This window comes from Choloepus didactylus, chromosome 24, assembly GCF_015220235.1.
Source record: "Choloepus didactylus isolate mChoDid1 chromosome 24, mChoDid1.pri, whole genome shotgun sequence".
Lineage (NCBI taxonomy): Eukaryota > Metazoa > Chordata > Mammalia > Pilosa > Megalonychidae > Choloepus > Choloepus didactylus.
Genome location: NC_051330.1, coordinates 23,366,983 through 23,388,392, shown reverse-complemented (window position 1 = coordinate 23,388,392; position 21,410 = coordinate 23,366,983). Strand labels below are relative to the sequence as shown.

General features: G+C 37.9%; 1 protein-coding gene across 1 annotated transcript in view; it reads right to left on the bottom strand.

The window, feature by feature from the left end:
• Positions 1–21,410, bottom strand: part of LOC119519959 (formin-like protein 16) — a 286,503-nt gene that overhangs the window by 88 nt on the left and 265,005 nt on the right. The window contains exon 6 of the mRNA XM_037817677.1: positions 13,770–13,906. Within this exon, the coding sequence (XP_037673605.1) occupies positions 13,770–13,906 (137 nt within the window). The remainder of the gene's footprint in view (positions 1–13,769; positions 13,907–21,410) is intronic.

Here is a 21,410-nt window from a genome sequence, read left to right as displayed (position 1 = left end):
GTCGCAAGAGGGAGAGGGAAGCTGAAATGCCATTCGAGACATTTTATGTGTTCACCCTCCTATCTGACAGTGTCAGAGATGCTATGTGAGCACCTCCCTTTCAGCTTTCCCTCCCAGGCACCCAACCAGGCCCTATTTCCCACCCTGTGCCCCACCACCCTGTGGAGTTAGGAGGGGTCATATGGCTGAGTTCTGGAATAAGGAATGTGGGGAAGAAGCTATGTGCTCCATTTCCAGGCTTGGTCTCTAAAAAGTCCCCAGCTTAGTCCTCTCTCTCTTCCTTGGCCAGACGAAGAGGATTTGGGGAGAACGCTGAGGCTGGGGTGATGGAGAGGCCACTAGAGCATGGAAGTCTGGGTCTCTGAATGCTGGTGCCGAGCAGAGGCCCTCAAACAGCCAACCCTGACAGATCATGACATGAGTGGGAGCAAATCTCCATCTCGTTAAGCCTCTGTGACTTCACTGCTGCTTCCGTTACAGAAGTTAGGCTGCTACCCTGACTCTACACTACCTCATTTCTCAGTATTCAAACATTATTACATGGCTCCTCAGGCTCTGAAAACACTAAATAATGACATTCATGGAGAGGAGGAGTTTGTATGGATTGAGGGTGGGAGGTGAGGGTTAATTAGCTGCTTTTACCACAAGGTATGGAAGAGAATCTAAAAGAGCACTGTGCACACTGCAGATGTCTACGTCACATTACTTTTGAGTGGTAATTGTGCCGTTCTACTTGGGTAATTCATCCTAGCTTGGGAGCATCAAAAAGTCCCTAAACAAAAGTAGACATACAACCATAAAGGAATTTGAAAGAACATATTTACCAGCAATCCCCCCCAACACCATTTACAGCCTCCATGCCCTTAATGTCACAATATCAAGGAATGGGTTCAAGCTGTGGATTACAGTACCTCGTTAGACTTGAACCTTGTCATTAAAAGGGATAGATGGCTTTAGTGAATAAAACACCTCTTGATTACATCAACAAATCTTGCTTTAATTTTCTTGGAAGAATTATAATAAAATAATAGCAATTATTGCCACAGGGGCCTGAAATACTTTGGCTAGGCATTTAAAACTGTGAAGGTAGAAAGGTGATCAAAGGACACCTCCTGAGAGAAATCGACAAGGTCCACACCACAGCTTCCAAAACCCAGAGCAACACCAGGTCTCATCCTTGAGGTTCCATCACTTTATGTGGTTGTAACTGTTGAGGTTGGCCAGTAGCCTTCAAGATGGGGTTCTGCAGCAACAAGATGAGCAACACGCTCACATTCTTTTAACAAAGGAACCTCTGAAGACTCTCTGCGGCAATCCATAAAGGTGACCTTCCTATGCGTTTTTAGTCCCCTTTTGGGAGTAACAATTAATTTTGCTTTTCAATATTATTACATTTTATTTAGTAACTTTGTTTTCTAATTCCTGCCTCTCCAATTCAATTTTGAGATTCCTTGATATGATCTTTTAATTAACTCCACCATGGGAAAAGACTGACATGAAAATAATATGGATTCAAAAAATTCTTCCTGATAGTCTGCTGCTTCTTGTTCTATGTTCCTTGAAACAAGGCAAAGTCTAATAAGCCAAGGAGACAAATTGTTGGATGGATGGATAGATGATGAATGTGTGATAACTGAATTACATATTGAGTTATAGGAAACACCCAACCTCTAGTTAAAGAACATATATATATATATATATATATATATATCCACACACCCATATATATACTCACAATATATATATGGCTTATATCCACACACCCATATATATACTCACAATATATATATGGCTTATATAACAACCAAAATAATGAGAGCTGATATTTATTCTGTGCTTACAATCTTCAGCATTTAAATGTAAAAGCACTTTACAAGGTATTATTTTAATTAATACACATAGAAACTAATGAAATAGGTGCTACTGTATTATCTCCATTTTACCTAAAATGAGACAGAGGCGTATAGAAGTTAAGTAACTCTCCATACAAAAAAGTTACCGAGTCTCAGAGCCAGGATTTGAGCTAGGTTTCTGTGATGCTCTGTGCACACCTCAGAATGTGTGCAAAATGATTCACTGGTTTATGGGGGAAATATTAGGACTTATACACTTATTATCTAAAATATGAAAAAAATCACCTCTCACTAAGACTTAAATTACAGACTGATACCGGTACCTTCTCAGGGTTGGTCTATCAGATCCAAAAGAAGCACATTGCAGAAGAAGTGTCCCTAGCAGAAAGTGGGAGTCACACGATGTAGACGGTTAGAGAGGAGAGCCCTTGTGGAAGACGTCTGTGCCCGGCTAAAAGAATTATGGGTGCACTACTTCATCTCAACTAAATCAACTCTGCTAAACCAGACAAATGGCTAAGCACATTCCTGCAAAGCAACCAATAATTAAAGGTTGCTCTAACAACGTAGTCATGAGAAAAAAGAGGTGCCATTATTCTAACAGTGACCCTCACCTAAAGTGCACACTAGACCCTGAGAAATGAACTAATGAGATTGTGAAGCCACTGCTATTAGCAACAAGTTTAAAAATGAAGTACCTAATAAATGGAGAGAGTATCTTTATTTTCATTTTTAGCAGTGATTAAAGACAATACAGGTTGGCTTTTACTAAGTAAATAAAAACTCTACAATAACACTTGAAAGCCTCTTTTCACATAATGTGGGGACATTTAGTTATAGCCATGGTAAATAAAATGGATGAAATAATATATGATATACAATATGGTGACAAACTAAACTATTTCTGTATGAGTAATCACTTAAGGAGCTGAATGTAAAAATATTGTTGAAGATATGAAAAAACAAGCATTGGAATGAATTCTGTAATGTACACAGTTCGCTATACAGTGGAATTACTGTATAGTTGCGGTTACCTGCCAAGTCCTCTTTTAGTAATAAAAATACACAAAGATGCAGCTTTGCATTTCTTCTTGTTATGTTTCAGAGAAGATCTATTCTCAATAGAAAGAGGCACTTTAAAAAATCAAAGCAAAGTTCTATGGAGTAATATGTTTGAATAGCCAGTAATGAGATGGCTGCATTTACAAAGAAATGTTTAGGATTCCAAAGAAAATCTTCAAAGTGTGTTTAAAATTTTTTCATTCCCTGCCTCACCCAGCTGTTAAAACAAAGAAGTTGAACCCAGGAGTGCACAGAGATCTAAAGATGTTATTGACATAGTTAATTTAAAAATAAAACAAAAAAGTATAAACAAGATATTTAAAGGATGATTAAAATATAGAAGAACCCATACATTGCATTTTAATGAGATGGAACCCAACCATGCAAATATGTTGTTTCTCACAGAGATTGTTCTCCTATGGCAAAGAATTTGCAAAATCGAAGCTAATTTACATACAACCCTTATAAAAATACAAGTGCTGTATCTTTGCTAACCTTTCCAGTTATTGTTATTATTTGCTGTCAGTAGTGGGTTATGTAGAAAATGTTTTTGAAAAAATTAAATTCACTTAAGAAAACCTGATGGTTGAGGAAAAGAAATGCAAAAGGATCATACGCATATGAGAAGATGCCCAATATAATTCAAGATCAGAAAATAAATAAAATTACATGGAAATTACCATTTCCCAAATGTAAGATTGGAAAAAAAATCCAAAAGGTTTCCATTACTCTGTTGGTGCAGATTTGGAGAATCTACTGCTCTGTCACACATTGCTGGTGGGAATTAAAAGTGACGCGATCAATGGGGTGGATTTGGAAACAGTAAAATTAGATATGAATTTTCCCTTTGATGCAGTTACTATACTTTATGACACACTACAAAATATGAAAATACGTGTGCACCCACGTCTATTTGTTGCAGCAATATTAACAAAAAAACAAAGAAACAATGTGTTCATCAATAGGGGTAAAGTAAGTAAGGTATATCCACACAATGGAATTCAATGATGCCATATTAAGCAAAAAAAAAAAAAAAAGGTGAGAAATCTCTCTTTACTAAAATGGAGTAATCTCCAGAATATAATGGATAATGTAGCGTGAAAGTAAATCAGGTAGAGAAATGTATCCATAGTATTTTATCTTTTGCTTAAGAAGTGGTGGTGATAGAAATCTATATCCACATCCATATCCATCTACATAATGTATATTTGTTTACAAGATCTTTAAAAGGGAGACTTTTTTGAAGTTTTTTCTATAAGGGGAGAAAAGGGATATTGAGAATGCGGATAGAAGGTATAATCTTTAAATGTAACATTTTATAGCTTTGACTTTGCAATCATGTAAATATCTTGCATAATTATACAAATGAAATAAACTTTAAAAGCAACTCCAAAAAAATAATAAACATTAATATATGTATGCCATTGGTGGCATAACTATACAGTGATTATACGTGATGCTTTCTCTTCATAGGGACATGCACTAATGACAAAACAATGGCAAAGAATCTTAACATTGCCATCAGTAATCATATGTTGCTAAAGTTGTAGGTATAGTAAAAACTGAAACAATTCTGAATGCATTAGGAGAAAAGGCAAATGAGTAATTATGCTGATATACTTCAGTAACAGGATTTTTACCAAGGGGGAGAATGACAACAGATTATGATTAATGACACATTTCTTAGCTCCTTCAATAGGCCTAGAAAGAGTAACCCACCCGGTAACAACAAGCACACCAAGCACCAGGATTGTGACATCTAAACACGACTCCTGCTGAGAGGCACCAGGCTCCCAAGAGAAACATTTGATTCCAGATACTGGGCAAGAAATTTCAAGGAAAGCCCAGGATATTCTGTTATACCAGAAAGCCTGGATATTGAGTACCAAGGGATCATTGTACTTTTTTTCTTCATTAATTTTAATTTTGTATATCTTTGATATTTTCTATTATGAAAAAGGTAAAAAAATGAAAATAAAAGATGAGTAAAGAAATTAACTGATTTTTTAAACATTAACTTGAGTAAGAAGAGATTTTGAAAATGGATATTTTGACAAATGTTTGCATCATGATGTGGTTGGGGAAAAGAAGAGAATTTGCCAACGGAATTATCACATTAAAAACATTAGGGGAGGCGGGGCAAGATGGCAGACTGGTGAGCTGTATGTTTTAGTTACTCCTCCAGGAAAGTAGGTAGAAAGCCAGGAACTGCGTGGACTGGACACCACAGAGCAATCTGACTTTGGGCATACTTCATACAATACTCATGAAAACGTGGAACTGCTAAGATCAGCAAAATCTGTAAGTTTTTGCGGCCAGGGGACCCGCGCCCCTCCCTGCCAGGCTCAGTCCCGTGGGAGGAGGGGCTGTCAGCTCCGGGAAGGAGAAGGGAGAACTGCAGTGGCAGCCCTTATTGGAATCTCATTCTACTGATCCAAACTCCAACCATAGATAGACTGAGACCAGACACCAGAGAATCTGAGAGCAGCCAGCCCAGCAGAGAGGAAACAGGCATAGAGAAAAAAAAACAACACGAAAAACTCCAAAATAAAAGCGGAGGATTTTTGGAGTTCTGGTGAACATAGAAAGGGGAAGGGCCCTGAGGCGCATATGCAAATCCTGAAGAAAAGCTGATCTCTCTACCCTGTGGACCTTTCCTTAATGGCCCTGGTTGCTTTGTCTCTTAGCATTTCAATAACCCATTAGATCTCTGAGGAGGGCCCCCTTTTTCTTTTTTTTTTAATCCCTTTTTCTTTTTCTAAAACAATTACTCTAAGAAGCCCAATACAGAAAGCTTCAAAGACTTGCTATTTGGGCAGGTCAAGTCAAGAGCAGAACTAGGAGAGCTCTGAGACAAAACGCAATAATCCAGTGGCTGAGAAAATTCACTAAACACCACAACTTCCCAAGAAAAGGGGGGTGTCCACTCACAGCCATCATCCTGGTGGACAGGAAACATTCCTGCCCATCGCCAGCCCCATAGCCCAGAAATGCCCCAGACAACCCAGTGTGACGGAAGTGCTTCAAATAACAGGCACACACCACAAAACTGGGTGTGGACATTAGCCTTCCCTGCAATCTCAGCTGATTGTCCCAGAGTTGGGAAGGTAGAGCAGTGTGAATTAACAAAGCCCCATTCAGCCATCATTTCAGCAGACTGGGAGCCTCCCTACACAGACCAGCAGCCCAGAACTGCCCTGGGGGGACGGCACTCACCTGTGACATAGCACAGTCATCCCTCAACAGAGGACCCGGGGTGCACAGCCTGGAAGAGGGGCCCACTTGCAAGTCTCAGGAGACATATGCTAATACCAAGGACTTGTGGGTCAGTGGCAGAGACAAACTGTGGCAGGACTGAACTGAAGGATTAGACTATTGCACCAGCTTTAAAACTCTAGGATCACCAGGGAGATTTGATTGTTAGAGCCACCCCCCCTCCCTGACTGCCCAGAAACACACCCCATATACAGGGTGGGCAACACCAACTACACACGCAAGCTTGGTACACCAATTGGACCCCACAAGACTCACTCCCCCACTCACCAAAAAGGCTAAGCAGGGGAGAACTGGCTTGTGGAGAACAGGTGGCTCGTGGACGCCACCTGCTGGTTAGTTAGAGAAAGTGTACTCCACGAAGCTGCAGATCTGATATATTAGAGATAAGGACTTCAATTGGTCTACAAATCCTAAAAGAACCCTATCAAGTTCAGCAAATGTCACGAGGCCAAAAACAACAGAAAATTATAAAGCATATGAAAAAACCAGACGATATGGATAACCCAAGCCCAAGCACCCAAATCAAAAGATCAGAAGAGACACAGCACCTAGAGCAGCTACTCAAAGAACTAAAGATGAACAATGAGACCATAGTACGGGAGACAAAGGAGATCAAGAAGACCCTAGAAGAGCATAAAGAAGACATTGCAAGACTAAATAAAAAAATGGATGATCTTATGGAAATTAAAGAAACTGTTGACCAAATTTAAAAGATTCTGGACACTCATAGTACAAGACTAGAGGAAGTTGAACAACGAATCAGTGACCTGGAAGATGACAGAATGGAAAATGAAAGCATAAAAGAAAGAATGGGGAAAAAAATTGAAAAAATCGAAATGGACCTCAGGGATATGATAGATAATACAAAACGTCCAAATATAAGACTCATTGGTGTCCCAGAAGGGGAAGAAAAGGGTAAAGGTCTAGGAAGAGTATTCAAAGAAATTGTTGGGGAAAACTTCCCAAATCTTCTAAACAACATAAATACACAAATCATAAATGCTCAGCGAACCCCAAATAGAATAAATCCAAATAAACCCACTCAGAGATATATACTGATCACACTGTCAAACACAGAAGAGAAGGAGCAAGTTCTGAAAGCAGCAAGAGAAAAGAAATTCACCACATACAAAGGAAACAGCATAAGATTAAGTAGTGACTACTCAGCAGCCACCATGGAGGCGAGAAGGCAGTGGCACGATATATTTAAAATTCTGAGTGAGAAAAATTTCCAGCCAAGAATACTTTATCCAGCAAAGCTCTCCTTCAAATTTGAGGGAGAGCTTAAATTTTTCACAGACAAACAAATGCTGAGAGAATTTGCTAACAAGAGACCTGCCCCACTAGAGATACTAAAGGAAGCCCTACAGACAGAGAAAGAAAGAAAGGACAGAGAGACTTGGAGAAAGGTTCAGTACTAAAGAAAGAGGTTCGGTATGGTTACAATGAAGGATATTAATAGACAGAGGGGAAAAATATGACAAACATAAACCAAAGGATAAGATGGCTGATTCAAGAAATGCCTTCACGGTTATAACGTTGAATGTAAATGGATTAAACTCCCCAATTAAAAGATACAGATTCGCAGAATGGATCAAAAAAAATGAACCATCAATATGTTGCATACAAGAGACTCATCTTAGACACAGGGACACAAAGAAACTGAAAGTGAAAGGATGGAAAAAAATATTTCATGCAAGCTACAGCCAAAAGAAAGCAGGTGTAGCAATATTAATCACAGATAAAATAGACTTCAAATGCAGGGATGTTTTGAGAGACAAAGAAGGCCACTACGTACTAATAAAAGGGGCAATTCAGCAAGAAGAAATAACAATCGTAAATGTCTATGCACCCAATCAAGGTGCCACAAAATACATGAGAGAAACACTGGCAAAACTAAAGGAAGCAATTGATGTTTCCACAATAATTGTGGGAGACTTCAACACATCACTCTCTCCTATAGATAGATCAACCAGACAGAAGACCAATAAGGAAATTGAAAACCTAAACAATCTGATAAATGAATTAGATTTAACAGACATATACAGGACATTACATCCCAAATCACCAGGATACACATACTTTTCTAGTGCTCATGGAACTTTCTCCAGAATAGATCATATGCTGGGACATAAAACAAGCCTCAATAAACTTAAAAAGATTGAAATTATTCAAAGCACATTCTCTGATCACAATGGAATACAATTAGAAGTCAACAACCATCAGAGACTTAGAAAATTCACAAATACCTGGAGGTTAAACAGCACACTCCTAAACAATCAGTGGGTTAAAGAAGAAATAGCAAGAGAAATTGCTAAATATATAGAGACAAATGAAAATGAGAACACAACATACCAAAACCTATGGGATGCAGCAAAAGCAGTGCTAAGGGGGAAATTTATAGCACTAAATGCATATATTAAAAAGGAAGAAAGAGCCAAAATCAAAGAACTAATGGATCAACTGAAGAAGCTAGGAAATGAACAGCAAACCAATCCTAAACCAAGTAGAAGAAAAGAAATAACAAGGATTAAAGCAGAAATAAATGACATAGAGAACAAAAAAACAATAGAGAGGATAAATATCACCAAAAGTTGGTTCTTTGAGAAGATCAACAAGATTGACAAGCCCCTAGCTAGACTGACAAAATCAAAAAGAGAGAAGACCCATATAAACAAAATAATGAATGAAAAAGGTGACATAACTGCAGATCCTGAAGAAATTAAAAAAATTATAAGACGATACTATGAACAACTGTATGGCAACAAACTGGATAATGTAGAGGAAATGGACAATTTTCTGGAAACATATGAACAACCTAGACTGACCAGAGAAGAAATAGAAGACCTCAACCAACCCATCACAAGCAAAGAGATCCAATCAGTCATCAAAAATCTTCCCACAAATAAATGCCCAGGGCCAGATGTCTTCACAGGGGAATTCTACCAAACTTTCCAGAAAGAACTGACACCAATCTTACTCACACTCTTTCAAAACATTGAAGAAAATGGAACACTACCTAACTCATTTTATGAAGCTAACATCAATCTAATACCAAAACCAGGCAAAGATGCTACAAAAAAGGAAAACTACCGGCCAGTCTCCCTAATGAATATAGATGCAAAAATCCTCAACAAAATACTTGCAAATCGAATCCAAAGACACATTAAAAAAATCATACACCATGACCAAGTGGGGTTTATTCCAGGCATGCAAGGATGGTTCAACATAAGAAAATCAATCAATGTATTACAACACATTAACAAGTCAAAAGGGAAAAATCAATTGATCATCTCAATAGATGCTGAAAAAGCATTTGACAAAATCCAACATACCTTTTTGATAAAAACACTTCAAAAGGTAGAAATTGAAGGAAACTTCCTCAACATGATAAAGAGCATATATGAAAAACCCACAGCCAGCATAGTACTCAATGGTGAGAAACTGAAAGCCTTCCCTCTAAGATCAGGAACAAGACAAGGATGCCTGCTGTCACCACTGTTATTCAACATTGTGCTGGAAGTGCTAGCCAAGGCAATCCGGCAAGACAAAGCAATAAAAGGCATCCAAATTGGAAAAGAAGAAGTAAAACTGTCATTGTTTGCAGATGATATGATCTTATATCTAGAAAACCCTGAGAAATCGACGATACAGCTACTAGAGCTAATAAACAAATTTAGCAAAGTAGTGGGATACAAGGTTAATGCACATAAGTCAGTATTGTTTCTATATGCTAGAAATGAACAAACTGAAGAGACACTCAAGAAAAAGATACCATTTTCAATAGCAACTAAAAAAATCAAGTACCTAGGAATAAACTTAACCAAAGATGTAAAAGACCTATACAAAGAAACTACATAACTCTACTAAAAGAAATAGAAGGGGACCTTAAAAGATGGAAAAATATTCCATGTTCATGGATAGGAAGACTAAATGTCATTAAGATGTCAAATCTACCCAAACTCATCTACAGATTCAATGCAATCCCAATCAAAATTCCAACAACCTACTTTGCAGACTTGGAAAAACTAGTTATCAAATTTATTTGGAAAGGGAAGATGCCTTGAATTGCTAAAGATACTCTAAAAAAGAAAAACTAAGTGGGAGGACTTACACTCCCTGACTTTGAAGCTTATTATAAAGCCACAGTTGCCAAAACAGCATGGTACTGGCACAAAGATAGACATATAGATCAATGGAATCGAATTGAGAATTCGGAGATAGACCCTCAGATCTATGGCCGACTGATCTTTGATAAGGTCCCCAAAGTCACTGAACTGAGTCATAATGGTCTTTTCAACAAATGGGGCTGGGAGAGTTGGATATCCATATCCAAAAGAATGAAAGAAGACCCCTACCTCACCCCCCCACACAAAAATTAACTCAAAATGGACCAAAGATCTCAATATAAAAGAAAGTACCATAAAACTCCTAGAAGATAATGTAGAAAAACTTCTTCAAGACCTTGTATTATGCGGCCACTTCCTAGACTTTACACCCAAAGCACAAGCAACAAAAGAGAAAATAGATAAATGGGAACTCCTCAAGCTTAGAAGTTTCTGCACCTCCAAGGAATTTCTCAAAAAGGTAAAGAGGCAGCCAACTCAATGGAAAAAATTTTTGGAAACCATGTATCTGACAAAAGACTGATATCTTGCATATATAAAGAAATCCTACAACTCAATGACAATAGTACAGTCGGCCCGATTATAAAATGGGCAAAAGATATGAAAAGACAGTTCTCTGAAGAGGAAATACAAATAGCCAAGAAACACATGAAAAAGTGTTCAGCTTCACTAGCTATTAGAGAGATGCAAATTAAGACCACAATGAGATACTATCTAACACCGGTTAGAATGGCTGCCATTAAACAAACAGGAAACTACAAATGCTGGAGGGGATGTGGAGAAATTGGAACTCTTATTCACTGTTGGTGGGACTGTATAATGGTTCAGCCACTCTGGAAGTCAGTCTGGCAGTTCCTCAGAAAACTAGATATAGAGTTACCATTCGATCCAGCGATTGCACTTCTCGGTATATACTCGGAAGGTCGGAAAGCAGTGACGAGAACAGATATCTGCACACCAATGTTCATAGCAGCATTATTCACAATTGCCAAGAGATGGAAACAACCCAAATGTCCTTCAACAGATGAGTGGATAAATAAAATGTGGTATGTACACATGATGGAATACTACGCGGCAGTAAGAAGGAACGATCTCGTGAAACATATGACAACATGGATGAACCTTGAAGACATAATGCTGAGCGAAATAAGCCAGGCACAAAAAGAGAAATATTATATGCTACCACTAATGTGAACTTTGAAAAATGTAAAACAAATGGCTTATAATGTAGAATGTAGGGGAACTAGCAATAGAGAGCAATTAAGGAAGGGGGAAGAATAATCCAAGAAGAACAGATAAGCTATTTAACGTTCTGGGGATGCCCAGGAATGACTATGGTCTGTTAATTTCTGATGGATATAGTAGGAGCTAGTTCACAGAAATGTTGCTATATTATGTAACTTTCTTGGGGTAAAGTAGGAACATGTTGGAAGTTAAGCAGTTATCTTAGGTTAGTTGTCTTTTTCTTACTCCCTTGTTATGGTCTCTTTGAAATGTTCTTTTATTGTATGTTTGTTTTCTTTTTAACTTTTTTTTCATACAGTTGATTTAAAAAAGAAGGGAAAGTTAAAAAAAAAAAAAAGAAAAAAAAAAGAAAAACAAGGAAAAAAAAAGATGTAGTGCCCCCTTGAGGAGCCTGTGGAGAATGCAGGGGTATTCGCCTACCCCACCTCCATGGTTGCTAACATGAACACAGACATAGGGGACTGGTGGTTTGATGGGTTGAGCCCTCTACCACAGGTTTTACCCTTGGGAAGACGGTTGCTGCAAGGGAAAGGCTAGGCCTCCCTATGGTTGTGCCCAAGAGCCTCCTCCCGAATGCCTCTTTGTTGCTCAGAGGTGGCCCTCTCTCTCTGGCTAAGCCAACTTGAAAGGTGAAATCACTGCCCTCCCCCCTACGTGGGATCAGACACCCAGGGGAGTGAATCTCCCTGGCAACGTGGAATATGACTCCCGGGGAGGAATGTAGACCCGGCATCGTGGGACGGAGAACATCTTCTTGACCAAAAGGGGGATGTGAAAGGAAATGAAATAAGCTTCAGTGGCAGAGAGATTCCAAAAGGAGCCGAGAGGTCACTCTGGTGGACACTCTTACGCACACTTTAGACAACCCTTTTTAGGTTCTAAAGAATTGGGGTAGCTGGTGGTGGATACCTGAAACTATCAAACTACAACCCAGAACCCATGAATCTCGAAGACAGTTGTATAAAAATGTAGCTTATGAGGGGTGACAACGGGATTGGGAAAGCCATAAGGACCACACTCCACTTTGTCTAGTTTATGGATGGATGAGTAGAAAAATAGGAGAATGAAACAAACAGACAAAGGTACCCAGTGTTCTTTTTTACTTCAATTGCTCTTTTTCACTCTAATTATTATTCTTGTTATTTTTGTGTGTGTGCTAATGAAGGTGTCAGGGATTGATTTGGGTGATGAATGTACCACTATGTAATGGTACTGTAAACAATCGAAAATACGATTTGTTTTGTTTGACTGCGTGGTATGTGAATATATCTCAAAAAAATTAGGAGCAGGATTTTCCAAACTGCATAGAAATCTTGCAAATTGATGTTCACTGGATTTTGAACTCTCATGTCAAAAATATAAACACAAAATGCCTTCCAATGAGCTTTCCTTTGTAAATATTGATGCATAAATTACGTGAAACTTAATTTAAAAAAACAATTTTGCATTATTGGTAGATAGAATTGAAAACTGGCTATCAAAACTTGTAAGTAATCAGTTCAATTAGCTTCTTCACTTTGGACCTGTGCATTATTCTGAGGCATATTTTTCAGCTACGATAGACATTAAAACTAAGTATCAGAATAAAGTGAATTTAAAATCAGACCATTGGATCAAGGAATCACATAGTTTCAAACCACAATTTTCAAAATCAATGAAGCATATATTATCACATTGCAGACATAAAATATATACATAATCATAATAGTGTAGTGCAGGTAAAACATATTTTGTAATGTTAAAAGTTAAAAGAAATTTACAATATTAAAGATTTCAGTTTTGCCTTATTCTTCTTTAATTTCCTTTCCACATATATTATTTCATATATATCCAGTTGGTGTTAAAAGTTTTTAATAAGAAGTGTGTACAATTTTTAAAATTTGGATAACACTGCTGTAAAGCCAGGGCAACAAATCTACAGCTTGCATAGTACAATCTGACCCACAGACATTTCTGTGTATCTTGGCTGAGGTATATTTTAAGATCAAATTTTAATGCCTTCATGTAAGTTATGCATTTTTCTAGTTCAATGCGGGTCCCTCCATTTCTTTGTGTTTCATATTTTTTGTGATCCAAACATTAATGTTTCTTCCCAGCACTGATCAAATAGGTATTTGCCTTTTCAACTTGAAGACAGTTTTACATCAATAGCTCTTCTGTTGTTAATTAGCAATAGAAACGGGGAGAAAGAAAGTGCTGGACTTACCCACACAAGATAGGGAGTAACCAAGCTGAGGGTCAAGGACAAACTGCCGATCATTGAGTCTCGTCACACAGTATAAGTGGAAACAATCCAAACAAATCACGTGGCGGGAGCTGCACTGGAAAACCAGGACAGGGCTCCTGTGCAGACAATGAAAGACATTTCCTCTAGTACTTTTAAGGGTGGAAGGGCAACATGTGCATCAGAACACTTTCTGCAATCCCATCGGGTTCCTTAGGACAATCTCGGAACAACTATGCTAAGTTTTGAGCATATGTATACCAATGCTACACCTTAAAAATTGGAAATGGTCCATGATTTTCCTGATCATATTGTGTTTTATGTTAACATATTTACCAATGAGTTGTGTAAAAGCCAAACTCAGATGTGACCTCCTTTTGGAAGCCTTCTCTGACTCATAATTCCCAATTAACGGACTCATCACCCCATTCAGCTGCCATATTTCTATTATTCCATCATTATCCCATATCATTTGTACATTCCCCGTCTCATAGATGGTGAGCTCCTGGAGGTAGGTACTGTTTCTACTCTGCATGTATATACCCATATTACCAGGCATTATAAGGTTTTAAATAAAAATTCCTTGAATTTAATTATAGCAATATATAAGATCTGAACTTCCTCAAAATCGAAAAAACAAAACTACTATTCCGCCAAAGTAGGTATGTTAAATAGTCACTCATATTTCAATGGCAAGTAAAAGATTGGAATTTAGGAACAAAAAATACTCTAGCAGGGATTCCTCTACTACAAGATTTTATCTACTGTGCTACCCCTATCCCACCCATGCCATAAAGTTCTCAAATTATGGCTGGGGGATTACTAATAGATCAATATGTACAGGTTCTCAAAAATTTGGATTCCCTTAAAATACTTCATAGACTCCTGAAGAACTGTGTATTTTTACTAGCAAATGAACCACACAAGTTTAAGTCAAAAGGAAACAACTTGAATATGTTGATTTGAGATCAGCCCCAAAGCAATTTTAATGGTAGGAAAGTTGTTAGAGTCAAGTTAGCTAAGCCTATTTTCTGTGTAATGATAACAAAATACAAAACAAACATGTTCATTTCATATCCTATTCTTAACAGTTATAATAGCTCTTCAAAACCCCTTTTCCCAGAAAAGCTGATATTAAATATTAATAAGATAATTTCTTAATAATTAAAAGATTTTCAAAATTCTGCTTGTCCATTTATTTCAGGCAATATCTAATAAAAAATAAAATGGTAAAAAAAAATCTTGGAATTTTCATACCCTGAATCTATAGGACAATGGTCAAATTCCTCTGAAAAAGAGCAGCCCTAAATGTTTTTTGTTTTTTTGTTTTTTTTCCCCCTGTGCTCTTCATTTCCTATCTCTGAACATACTACAGTCTTTTCAGGGCCTTCCTTCCCATTTCCAGGGTCTTACCCAAATGGCCACCGACTGTGTCCTGGGCTTTCAGTCTTTTGCCTTCCAATAACTTTCTCCCTGAAGACAATCAGATATAGGAGCCTTACACACACATGCACAAGCACACACATGGCTTATTCACTCTGTCACTCCCAATAGCCACTATATGTATACATATATATTTAGCTTTCTTTTCTTTATTAGAAAAGTTGTGGGTTTACAGAACAATCATGGATAAAATACAGGATTCCCATATACCACCCTACCACCAGCACATTGCATTGGTGTGGAACTTTGTTACAATCAATGCTAGCACACTTTTATAACTGTACTATTAACTATAGTCCATGGTGTAATTTAGGGTTCACTGTTTGTGTGGTGTAGTTACATGGATTTTTTTAAAATGTTTATTCTGTACCAAATATACGAAGCTAACATCTAACATTTTCCCCTTTAATCACATTCACACACACACACACACACACACACACATATAAGTTTGGTGCATAACAGAAACACTGTGTTTAATATACCCTTTAGATAGACTTTACTTATTTTATTTATATATTCCCTTATTTTTTGCCACATAATACAGCAAGTGTTTTATTGGCATTGTTTCTGCTGGAGAAAAAAGAAATCCCTATAACAATTTAAATAATATCTACCCCTTAGTGAAGGAAAAATAATTTTGCTAGAATTGTAATATGTTCTGGCATGAAAGAGGTTAGTTCTATTTCTTCAGGGATATTTTCCAGTTCTCCAGGCTTAAAGGAATCAACAGAAGGAGGGAAAAGAGGAGCACGTGACAGAAGTCCCTGTGTCACCCTGGGTCCGCGTTTGCTACTCCAGAGCCCATCCTCCTCTGGGAAAGGAGGTGAGCCTGGCTGCGGTGGTGGGGCAAACGGGTGCCGTGACCCATTATTTAACGTCAGGTCCTGGGGTAAGACTGCAGGGTGAGCGGTTTGTCAGCCACGGAGCTCTTCGGAATGCTGACCCCTGAAGAACGGGCCCCGCAGGAGAACACTACCCACTCAACCACATGAATATTGTTTCCTCTTTTTTCCTTAAGTCATTTTTATTGAGATATATTCATATACCATGCAGTCATACAAAGCATACATGCAATTGTTCACAGTACCATTGTACAGGTGTGCATTCATCACCAAAATTAATTTTTGACATTTTAATTATCACACACACAAAATAATAAGAATAAAAATTAAAGTGAAAAAGAACAAGTAAAATAAAAAAGAACACTGGGTGCCACCCCCCTCCCCAAACACACACACACATTTTTCTACTCATCCATCCATACACTGGACAAAGGGGAGTCTGGTCCTTATGGCTTTCCCAATCCCATTGTCACCCCTCATAAGCTACATTTTTATACAACTGTCTTCGAGATTCATGGGTTCTGGGTTGTAGTTCGATAGTTTCAGGTTTTAACTGTTAGCCCAATAGCCACTATATTTTATATTTTCCCACTGCTAAGTTCTATGAAAAATATTCTCAGTTCTGGTTTTAGCAAAGTGGCAGGCTAAGACTTTATAGACCCCTAATCTGCTATCAACACATGGAAATACTGGATAAAATATTCAAACATTTATTCGAATGTTCCTATGTATAACAACATTTAAAAGAACACTTGGAAATGACCCTGTAGAAAAAACAAAAAGAAAATTTATAAAGCCAAAGCAGTAAGCAAATGAACCACTGTCACAGTGTCTGAGAGAGAGATTAAGGCACATGGAGGAGAACCAGTGTGCTAGCAAATGTGTTCTTTTCCATCCCTATTAGGAAGGAAGAATTGAAAGAGCTCTCTTTCATGCAGGATGGATGACATTACACATTCGTAGTTTTCTCCTTCATTTACAATATGGCCCAAAGGGACTTAGACTATCTGGAAAACCCGCAGAGCATCCACTGGTCTACTTTATTGATGGCATCACACTAATTGGAGCATATTGACAAGAAATGGCAAATACATTGGAGGCAATTGTATAAGATAAACCCATGCAGGCTCAGGAGCCACTATGTTAGCAAAGGTCTTAGTGGTCCAAGGGTTGGAGCATGTGTGACATCACCCAAAACAGAGAACAGATTAGTCCATCTTGCACCTCCCACTACTAGGAATAAGGAGCAAGGCACCTGCAGCTTCTGTGGGACAGAGGATCTGGTTCCAGCAGAGGGAAACACATCCTCAAGGGAACACAGTAAGAAACTGACAAAAAGTGTTATGGCTCCATCAGGTCACTTCAACCTCCTTGAAATGAGATATAGGCAAGGAAGGAACATTTCCCATACTGACAGGGCAACTGATCCCGATTATCAGGAAGAGGAAAAGCTGCTGTTACCTTGGGGGCAGGGAAGAATACATTCAGGTATCCTCGTGATCACTGGGGCGTCCCATGCTACTCTACTGTCTCATTTCTTCAAACTTTCTATTTTGAATCACATCCAAACTTACAAAACAAGTACAAAAATAATGGAAACCTCATACAGAGAATGCCAGCATACCCTTATCCCCCAGATACACAGATTCACCAGTTTTAATATTTCTGCCACATTTGCCACATCATTCTGTCTATCCATCTATCTGCTTGTCTATCTATCATCAATCCATTTTCTGAACATTTTTGAGAGTAGGCTGAATACATCTTCATCCATGGACACTTAATACTGCCAAGTATATTTCCTAAGAACAAGGAATTGTTCCTAAGAACAACTCACTTACGTATCCAACTTAAGAGCAGTTATCAAGTGCAAGAACTTTATTGATATAAAGCCTACAGTCAATATTCCAATTTTTTTTTCATATATCCCAATAATGCCCCTTTGAGCCTTTCTTCTCCCTTGCTAGATCTCATCCAGGCTCATATATTACAGTTTATTGTCATTGTCCCTTCCCGTCCCCCTGCTTCTGTAGGAAACACATATACAGCATAAACTTTCCCATCTCAACCACTCCCAAGCATACAATTCAACAGGATTAATTACATTCACCTTTTTGTGGTAACCTCACCACCTTCCTGTTCTAAAACTTTCTTGTCTCCCCCAGATAGAAACCTATACCCATTTTGCATTAATTCCCCTTTTCCCCTGCCCCCAACCCCTGGCAACCTGTGCTTTAATTTCCTTCTCTATGAATTTTCATATTCTGATATTTTCTTTGTAATTACCATGGGACTTATATTTAACATTTTAAATTTGACACCAACTTAATTTCAATAATACACACAAACTAGATCCTATACCCCATTCATCCCCACATTTTTATGAAGTTCTTGTCAGAAATTACATGTTTATACATTGTGAGACCAAATTCACTTATATGTCTTTACATTTTATGCATTTGCCTTTTAGATCTTATAGGAAGTAGAAAGTGGAGTTACAAACCAAAAATACAATAGTACTGGCATTTATGTTTACCTGTGTCATTGCCCTTACTAGAGAGCTTTATTTCTTAATGCAGTTTTGATCTATTGTCTATAGTCCTTTTCTTTCAACCTGTAGAACTCTCTGATAGGGCTGCTCTAGGGGTGATAAACTCCCTCAGCTTTTCTTTATCTGGTAATGTCTTAATCTCGCACTCATTTTTGAAAGAAAATTTTACCAGATATGGAAATCTTGGATGGCAAGTTCTTGCATTCAGTATTTAAATACGTCATCCCACTGCCCCATGATTTCTGATGAAAAGTTGGCTCTTAATCTTCCTGAAGCCCACTTGTATGTGACATGGTGCTTCTCTCCTTCAGTTTTCAGAGAGCTCGAAGCTCTTTATCTTTGAAATTCTCAGTTTCATTATAATATGCCAGGGCGTGGGTCTATTTGCGTTCATCCTTTTTGGAGTTCACTGAGCATCTTGGATGCGTATATTCATGTCTTTCATTAAATTTGGGGAGTGTTCTGCCATTATTTCTTTGAATACTCTCTCTGTCCCTTTCTCCCTTTCTTCTCCTTCTGTCCTTGATAGGCTTGATGGTGCCCCCCAGGTTCCTCAGGTTCTGTTCACCTTTCTTCAGTCTTTCTGTTACTCAGGCTGAATGATTTCAATCATCTTATCTTCAAGTTCTCTAATCCTTCCGTCTGTTGGGTCCAATATGCTGTTGAACCTCTTTAGGGAATTTTGCATTTCTGTTACTGTGGTCTTTAGCTCTGTTTGGTTCCTTTTCAGAATTTCCATATCTGTGTTTATATTCTTTTTGTGTACATCTCTCACTGTCCTGATTTTCTTTGTTTTTTTGTCTGTGTTTCCCTTTAGCTCTTTGAGCATAACAGGATTTTTTTTTTTAAATCTCTTTTTTAAGGTCTGGTCCTCCTCATGGATGGTTTCTAACACTTTAATCTTCTCATTTGTCTGGACCATCACTTTCTCTTTCTTTGTATATTTTATAATCTTTTGCTGACACCTGGACATTTTAATATTTTAATGTACTACCACTGGAATTTAAACTCTGAGGCATCTGTCGAGCACATAATAGTTAGGCAATCAATAGTTACTAAATGAACTAGTGAATAAATGAATGGCATGCTCACTATTTTTAGTCTCCAGTATTTTTGTTTTGTAAATACGCTGCTCCTATTTTATTGTTTTTCTCAATTATTTATTGAGCAGATACTTTGGCTAAAGTGGATGCTTAATAAATGTCTATTGAATATAGCACTGAGTGAATGAATGAACAACATATACTTAGACTTGGTTTAAGCATTTGGAAAATACTCACATACACACACATACACACCCACACAATCACAGGGCATAGTTTGGATAACAATATTTATATGGAACAAGTATTATAAGGAAGATTACATAGTCACCAAACTTTGGCACCATAAAATGTAACAAGTGGGGGGGGTATTATTAAGTCACGATGGCTCCACGGGGAAACATGAGCTGAACTTGAAGGATGGGGAGAATGGATACTGGGTCACTGGAGAGAAACGTGGTTTCTGGGCAAAAAAGACATGGGGGGACAACACAGAAATGGGGGAAATTCTTGGTTCAGAAAAACAGTCAGTTGGGCTGACTGAGAGACTTTATCAGGAAAAGAGGCTGAGCTTAGGGCAGATTCCTCTCAGGGACAGGGTGGGCTCTAGGAGACAAACCTAGCATTTGATTTCTAGGACATGGGCTTTAGTAAAGGTTTCTAAGCCTGGGAAGGGAGTAACATTTCAATAAATTCAGTTCTGAAGAACCTTTGAAGGGAAAAATATCAAAATAGTGAGGACTATTTGGAGGTCATTTAAGTAATTTAGCCATGAGTTCCTAAGGATTTGGCCTAGGCTGTGGTGGTTACAGGCACGGAAGTGAAAAGATGAACAGGAGTGATGTTTCTGTGGAGGACACACCAGGGCGTGCTCATCTTCTCATGGGCCATTTGTGCTTCTTGGCATTCTTCTGTGCCCTTTGCTCAAATTATATTCACATATTAGTTGAACAATCCAGAAAACAATTTTGTCCCAACAGAGCAGTTAATCAGAGGTTAAATAAAGTTCTTAATCCTATGTAAAAAGAATGATAAATGTTGCCCTTGCAATTACTACAAAATTATCTAAAAGCAATGGTTTCTCCACTTTTTTTAAAGGAGTAATCCAAAGACAGTTTGTTCACAGAATATTCAGCATAATTGAAGGGGTTTTAGTAAAAAATATGGCAGGCCACTCACATATACGGCACAAAGTAGAACAACATTATATAGTTACTTCAAACATTTAAACTCTTTTGAAATTATTTCTCTAGAATGTACAAAATAGGATCAATGTTTTCAAATTTATCTAGTAAAGAATGCAGTTTAATCTGCTCTCTACCTTATTTGCTCTCTCTTTCTCATTTGCTTTCTCTCACATACTCTGTCTCTCTGCCAAAATTTGTTTTTCTGTTTCTTAGTTTGTCTGATTCTTTCTCATACACATACATCTTCCTTTATACCCATGAAGAGCGAGGCTGTGGTTCCAGCTTCTCAAGTGAATGTGATGTATATTGAATGAAATGTGCTAGAGATTTCACAAAGTGTAAAGAAAAGGAAGCAAGTCTAAGTGTCAAGAAAATCAAAATTAAATAGAGTGGAAAGGAGAGGGACACAAATAATTGTGATATGGGGAAGAAAATTCTAAGTTATATGGGTGATGGGGGAAATATTAGCAGGCTCTGTGGTAACCCACCTCCAGAATATTCCCCAATATTCCCCACCTCCTGATATCCATGACCTTGTGTAGCTTTTCCACATT